Here is an 8,264-nt window from a genome sequence, read left to right as displayed (position 1 = left end):
TGGAGGTAGTGACTTTGCGAGTCAGCAGCGTGTCTGTGATCTTTTTCTTTTTTCCTTTTCTTCCTCTTCCCCAGGGGGGAGAATCTATCAGGACAGTTGCTGGATGTACCATTTCCATTGTTGGGGTCCCTTTCTGCACACATGGGGTGTGGTCTCTCACTGGCTTGGGGGCTGGCTGTCCCCTGCTTCTCCCTTGCCTTGTCCTCTGCCGGGCACGTCTGTCTATGACCTGCCGCTGGCACTGCCAGGGGGCACAGTGGTCGAGGCTCTGGGGGTCCTGTTGCTGGCCGGCCTGACTATGGTTGGGCTCTCTGGGTGGCTGGGGCCGTACTTGGGCTCCCGCACACACTCAGAGACAAATATATTGTACATACATATACACATACATACTCCTACACACACAATTATTCATACATATATACATACACACGTACGTACATTCATTCATTCATTAATTAATACATACGCGCACACATTGGTACTTACCTACATACATAAGTGTATGCGTTCCCACATACATACACAAACATAGTACATACATACACACTCACGGTACATACATCCACACACACATTCACTGTAAAAACATACATATACACATACTGTACATTTGCATACGTACAGTCATGCATATAATCACGTTTCATCAAACATACAGTATATTAACGTTGTTCCCCAAGGGGAAACTGGATAAAACATGGCACATTGACAAAGCTTAACCTATTGTTACAATAACACTCTACAAGGTTAATGCAGTTTGCTTCTCTTTCTTCCCCTCCATTTACCTGCTTTCTTTTATAATTCAAGTTATCATTACATATATGTATTGTTGCATTTGAAACAATTGCATTGTTGATAATAGAGGTAATTATTATTATTATTCATTATGAATAGTTATATTTCTATTGCTCAATTTGTAGTGCAAGAATGCTCATTGTCATTTCTGTTATTAATATTTACTTCACTAACTGCTTCTCTGCTATCACAATTCGTATAATATTTGTACATATCCTATTTGCTGATGTTGTTCTGTTTTTGTTGTTTCTGTTGTTGTCTCTTTGTCTTATCCCCCTCTTGTTTCCGTAATTTCCCCCTATGTCTTCCTTTTTTTTCTTCTTTCTATCCCCTCCTGCTCTGGTCAGGCAGTGCCAAACATTAATATAAACCCATTCAATGAAGTCAAATGAAAATAATGCAACAAGAGAAGTATCCCACACTTCTCTTTGGTAAAGTAAATCTGTACAGCCGATATGGGCATCTACATCAACAATAGGATTTGCTTGAGTAGCTGGACAGGACAAAAGAACAACTTTGGGGTAGTACATACAGCATATAATACAATACCCAGAGAAATGTATTTAATATTTATTTGATAAAATGTATTTAATTGTTATTGAAACAGAGGTTGCCTTCATTTTTACAAACATATTTTTTAAATAACATTTAATAATTCATACTACATTTGTTAACACAAATAGAAATTCCTAAAAATCCATATCATAGGTTACAATTAAAATTTTGGAAAAAGAAAATATCCAAGGTAAGGCATTCTATAAGAGAGAAGACGTTTATTTGTGCAATTAAATTTTTTCATCAGGATATTTAATTACAAATAAATAATGTATTTTTTTAAGTCTTCATTATATTACAATAATATTGTATGGTACACATTACAATTGCCATTTTCATATTTGAATAATAAATATTCAAAGTACAGTAAGAAGCCTTTACAATATATAATCAGATTTTGTTGGATGATATTTAATTCATATTTTCTATATGACACTATAATGCACAGGTTGTAATTAACATGATTTTGGACTATTATTCATTTGATGTGTGTTTTATCAGAAGAGGCTTTTGTTTGTAAAAATATATATTTTATGATATAATTAAATCATATTGTGTTACTCAATTAATAGTGTGGGTAATTGTTGTGAAAAAAACATAAATTTTGATGATTTTAGATATATATTTTTTTTAACCAGAAAATACAAAAATATATTTTATTTTTAAATGATCTAAATTGGTGTACATTACATGTATTGTACAGATTATTATTATTATATATTTTTTATATACACTAAATGTATTGTACAGGTTATAATTATTATAATTTTCTTGTTAAATACAGTATTTGAAAATGATTCATTTGAGGTAAGGTGATCTATCAGAAGAGGCTTTTGTAATACTATTACATAATATTGTGTTATCGTTAACTTTTTTTTTTTTTACCAGGAAATAAATAAACAAAGACATTTTATTTTTAAAAGATCTACATTGTTGTAGATTTCATTTATTGTACACATTATAATCATTATGATGTTGGTTTTTTTTGTATTTGAAAATGATTTATTTGTGGTAAGCCGTTTATTGTAGAGGATGTCTTTGCTTGTACAAATATATTTTGGATTAATATTCAATAGTATTTTGTTTGCCCTCCCACGGAATAAAAATCACATTTCACTAAAGAATATATATTAGACTATAATGTGTATATGATATAACTTGGTACAATAATTATATTATCGTTTTGATCATTTACTATAAGCTACTAAAAATACTATAAAACTTGACTCACCACTAAAAGTCTCATGACAGTGTGGCCTATCTCCCCAAACAAGGCCTTCCTGAAGCGCACGCTGTACAGAGGACAAGGATAGACTGGAAAAAACAAGAATACGGATGGTCAGCAGCAGCATTAGCGACATGCATGAGTTTTATTCCCACCCCGAACCGGCTCACATCTGTACTCGGCGCCCAGACGCAGCATGAGGCGCAAGGGGAAGGCCTTGGCCCAGGTCACCTCGGCTCTGTGGACCAGCAGGCCAAAGAGGTACGGCTGGCTTGGCAGGGCTAGACCTAAGAGGGACTGGCGAGTGGGGGAAACAAACAAGAAGCCGGCGTGCTCCTCACTGCCCAGGAAGCTGCTGCCGAACAGCGACAGGGACAGGTGTTTTATCACCTTACCTGGGGACAGAGAACAAGAAAAAACATCAGGAGGGCCAAGACAAGGTTCAATAATAAAATAAGGGCAGTCTTCAAATTGCCTATGAGTCTTTAAATGGAGAAGCTCGATCAAGATTAAACGTGACACCTTGGTGTTCTCATTGGTGGGAAAAAGCTTGTCACCAATCAGTATGAACAGCCGTTTGGTTGCAGAGGGAGTGCAAGGTGCACCAACAGTGCCATCAAGTAAAGTGGTCAACACAGGCCTGACTTTTCCCCAGAACTGTAGTATGGGTACCACTAGTGGTACGTGGGCTCTATCTAGCGCAGGGGTGTCAAAGTCAAGGCCCGCGGGCCGGATCTGTGGCCCCCGGGATGATATTTCATTAGTATTAGAACCGGCCCACAGGCCACAGCCGCCTGCTGCTGTTCTGCACGCACCAATACTCCGTCAGTGTTGGCGCTAGGAATTTTCAAAATGGGGTCCCAGGGACCCCATCAAGTCATAAAAATATTTGGTAGTTATTAAAATAGTAAATTTTTTGGGGTCCCACTTTTTTTGTAAGCATTTTGAAAACAAATGATAAATTTATGCATTATCCTGTTGTATCTCACATTCTATGTTGTGTTTTGGAAATAGGTTGTCATAAACGTTACTTAATTCATTTTAAAAAATAATACAAAAAAAACCCACATTTTATGCATATGTAAATGTATTCAGTTATAAACATTCATTCACTTTCTTCTTTCCTTCATGGATCTAAACTTTACCGCTGCCGGTATTTTTTTTCTATATTTTTATTGTAATATTTACAGAATGTGTTTGTTCTATTTTTGGCCAAAGTAAGACAAAGAAAACAATCTGAAGTTGTCTTTAGTTTTAATGCCATGATTTTAATAGTCCGCCCGCGTTTGCACAGATGTTCCTCCATGCGGCCCCTGAGCTAAAATGAGTTTAACACCCCGAGATTCTAGTGGTATGCCAAAAGGATCACTTAGCACTTAACAGTTTTATTGTCATATATTAAAACTAGAGATGTCCGATAATATCGGACTGCCGATATTATCGGCCGTTAAATGCTTTAAAATGTAATATTGGAAATTATCGGTATCTGTTTCAAAAAGTAAAATGTATGACTTTTTAAAACGCCGCTGTGTACACGGATGTAGGGAGAAGTACAGAGCTCCAATAAACCTTAAAGGCACTGCCTTTGCGTGCCGGCCCAATCACATAATATCTACGGCTTTTCACACACACAAGTGAATGCAAGACATACTTGGTCAACAGCCATACAGGTCACACTGAGGGTGGCCGTATAAACCAGTTTAACAATGTTACAAATATGCACCACAATGTGAACCCACACCAAACAAGAATGACAAACACAATTCGGGAGAACATCCGCACCGTAACACAACATAAACACAACAGAACAAATACCCAGAACCCCTTGCAGCACTAACTCTTCCGGGACGCTACGATATACACACTCCGCTACCCCCCCACCCCCACACCGCCCACCTCAACCTCCTCATGCTCTCTCAGGGAGAGCATGTCCCAAATTCAAAGCTGCTGTTTTGAGGCATGTTAAAAAAAATAATGCACTTTGTGACTTCAATAATAAATATGGCAGTGCCATGTTGTCATTTTTTTTCCATAACTTGAGTTGATTTATTTTGGAAAACCTTGTTACATTGTTTAATGCATCCAGCGGGACATCACAACAAAATTAGACATAATAATGTGTTAATTCTACAACTGTATATATCGGTACCGTTTGATATCGGTATCGGTAATTAAGAGTTGGGCAATATCGGATATCGGCAAAAAAGCCATTATCGGACATCTCTAATTAAAACACAGTGTTACTGTTCAAACTGTGTGTAATGTTACAATATACTTGCTAAATAAAACATCTGCCTTGTTTTTAATGAGTATTTAGGGCTCCTGTGATACTATATTTTAATGTTGGTCATTTCGGTGGAACAAGGAGAGTTTTCTGAAGTGGTACCTGGTGATAAAAGTTTGAAAACCACTTGTTTAGATGATCAAGGATGTTATATTCAGCTTTCTTGGGGTGGACAAAAAGTTGTTTTGGAGGAAATGGTACACATGATTTGTTAGGTACTAGCCTGGCTTTGAAGGTAAGTAATTATTAATAATGTATTTATTTTTAGTCTCCCGGCTAACAAGCTAGCAGCTAATTGAGTATATCCGTACACAGTGTGGAGTCGCTCCTCTAAATTAATAATAATCACCTCAATTACGGCTAATATGCTGCTTTTCTTAATATCGTAAGTGTTATTGACAAACAGGACGACGCTAAACATGTTACACAGCGAGGGTAAGCAGCAGCAGGCATGCTAACAGCTAAGCTAGCTTCAAACTACAGAAGAAATAAGTGCATCAAGTAAACTTTAAGAAATTTAGATAGAATTGTGTTGCAGCCGAAAGTAAGCAGGTATAAACAGGAAATTAACAAGTAGATTAATAAGAGTTAGAGTGAGGATAGTATTACAAACAACCAGTGGGTGTGAAGTCAGTACACATCACATGAGAGGCTGAATTGATCCATAAATTGGTGGTGTCGACATCAAGGGTGCGATACTAAAGTGATTACATCAATATTTTTATTTTCTCAAAAACATTTTACAAATTCAGACAAAATGTCACTGGGCACAAGAGGACTTTGAGGCTATGATTTCAATTAAAAGGTCAGTGTATGTTTTGGTATTTCAATTTTAGTTTCAATAAATGGAATTGAAACACGGACCATTAAATAAATAATAGTAGTTTTTGATTTTACACATACCGTATTTTTCGGAGTATAAGTCGCTCCGGAGTATAAGTCGCACCGGCCGAAAATGCATAATAAAGAAGGGAAAAAAACATATATAAGTCGCACTGGAGTATAAGTCGCATTTTTGAGGGAAATTTATTTGATAAAACCCAACACCAAGAATAGACATTTGAAAGGCAATTTAAAATAAATAAAGAATAGTGAACAACAGGCTGAATAAGTGTACGTTATATGAGGCATAAATAACCAACTGAGAACGTGCCTGGTATGTTAACGTAACATATTATGGTAAGAGTCATTCAAATAACTATAACATATAGAACATGCTATACGTTTACCAAACAATCTGTCACTCCTAATCGCTAAATCCGATGAAATCTTATACGTCTAGTCTCTTACGTGAATGAGCTAAATAACATTATTTGATATTTTACGGTAATGTGTTAATAATTTCATACATAAGTCGCTCCTGACTATAAGTCGCACCCCCGGCCAAACTATAAAAAAAAACTGCGACTTATAGTCCGAAAAATACGGTAAATATTTTTTTCATTTAACAAGTCATGCAATTAATCAAAAAATATCCTATTAATCATCATTATACAGTCAGTGATCAGGTCAATACATATGCCATTGACTTGTTACTACATTCTGTTGCCTTGGATAGTAGGCCATAATGAAGTGTTAAGTGTGCAGTGTGTGAGTGTGTCTTACCTGTGAGGCCGTCCCTGTACAGCTGGATAAAATGCCCGAATATGTCCTTAGGGATGCTCTTCTCTTCAGGAAGACATTGCAGGAGCACCACCACTTCCACCTGGCCCACGGCATGCATCCCCTTGGTGGTCACGCACCAGCACTTCCTGTTTACATCTTGTCACACAATCAAGGTAAACTTAAAGTTCAATCGGGAGAAGGATTGAAATACGTAAAAAAAAAAAACTTACAGTTGACCATCTTGACCATGACCAGCAGGTTGGCGTTGAGAACAAACACAAGAGGATTGGACCTGCCGCTCTCCAAGTCCTGGATGAGCAACATTTCAGAAGGATGCTCCTCTACACTGTAATCTGAGGACAGAAAAGGATACTTTAGATGGAAGCATGATAAAAGCGTAGATGCTTCAGTTCGTGGGAAATAGGTTAAACTGCAGTTTGGTCACACCTCTGGGGAGAAAAAAGTAACATTCCTAGCAGCATCAGAATGAACGAAGCTGGGCGTACCTCCTTTGACTCCCGTGGTCGTGAGGATGGGCGGCAGGCCGTCCAGCGGGATGAGGTTGGATGAGCTGCTCACTAAAGAGGACGTCCCCCAACTCGGAGGACCACGAGCCTCCTTGAAGGTGGAAGAGAGAGCCAACAAGGACAAGGAGCACATCATAGGTGAGATCTAAGGTATAAACTATCAATATGTCTTTAAAAAAGAAAAATCCATCCAGGAATTGAGGTTTTGTATTACATACATATGCTGTATCTACATAATATATACATACATGTGTATATTTTCAGGTATATATATATATATATGTATATATATACATACATGCATATATTTTCAGGTATAATATAATATTTATATATATATATATATATATATATATATATATATATATATATATAATAATGGATTTGATTTATATCGCGCTTTTCTATTGTTAGATACTCAAAGCGCTCACAGAGAAGTGGGAACCCATCATTCATTCACACCTGGTGGTGGTAAGCTACATTTGTAGCCACAGCTGCCCTATATATATATATATATATATATATATATATATATATATATATATATATATATATATATATATATATATACACACACACACACACACATACATATAAATATATACATGTACATTTACATATATATCAGTGGCGTGCGGTGAGGTTAATGTCTGGTGAGGCACGACTGCATCATCACAGTCAGATTTACAAACATATGAACCTGCAGTGCAGGTGTACCTAATGTTGTGTCCCTGCGGTCGTTCGCGGCTCCTGCAGCGCGAGCATTGTTGTTTTTGCACTTTTTGGCTTCTTGTTAAGTGATTTTTTTTGGGTGGATTCGGTCTTGATACGTGGAGGGTTTGGGTGTGGGCTTTGGTTGGTGTGGCGCTCCCGTCGGGCGGTGCATTCTGCGGCGGGAGTGTTAACCGGCACCAGGAGGCGGGGTTATGAGACGAGCCTCACACAGTGTGTCTTGGCAGCAGAGTTTTATGATCGCTCAGCAGAAGAAATACGTTACACACATACAGTTGTTGACAAAAGACACTGTACATTATATACCTCAGCTAACTAAACTATGGAAATGTATAATATAATTCATATAGCAATACGGTCTCACTGCACAGCAGGCCAGCAGTTAGCCGAGTCATTGCGCAATCCATGGTGAGGCACAAGTGCCTCAACTGGCTGCTGATCACCGCACCGTCTCCTCAGTATTTGAACGGCAAATGTGAAAATAAAAATAAAAATAATCTAAAACTGGTGAAGTTAAATGGAAAATAACTTTAGTATAATC

The 8,264-nt window shown here is 37.3% G+C and overlaps 1 protein-coding gene across 2 annotated transcripts in view; it reads right to left on the bottom strand.

Annotated features, from left to right (window-relative positions):
* The window catches only part of zfyve9b (zinc finger, FYVE domain containing 9b), a 28,815-nt gene that overhangs the window by 9,084 nt on the left and 11,467 nt on the right, over positions 1-8,264 (bottom strand). For both annotated transcript variants that reach the window (XM_062039356.1, XM_062039357.1), the window contains exons 5-9: positions 6,971-7,082; positions 6,695-6,817; positions 6,465-6,620; positions 2,746-2,970; positions 2,582-2,664 (exon numbers count right to left, since the gene is read on the bottom strand). In XM_062039356.1, coding sequence (XP_061895340.1) covers positions 2,582-2,664; positions 2,746-2,970; positions 6,465-6,620; positions 6,695-6,817; positions 6,971-7,082 — 699 coding nt within the window. The remainder of the gene's footprint in view (positions 1-2,581; positions 2,665-2,745; positions 2,971-6,464; positions 6,621-6,694; positions 6,818-6,970; positions 7,083-8,264) is intronic.

This window comes from Entelurus aequoreus, linkage group LG27, assembly GCF_033978785.1.
Source record: "Entelurus aequoreus isolate RoL-2023_Sb linkage group LG27, RoL_Eaeq_v1.1, whole genome shotgun sequence".
Lineage (NCBI taxonomy): Eukaryota > Metazoa > Chordata > Actinopteri > Syngnathiformes > Syngnathidae > Entelurus > Entelurus aequoreus.
Note: the sequence above shows the minus strand (reverse complement) of the source record. Positions and strands in the feature narration are given on the sequence as shown.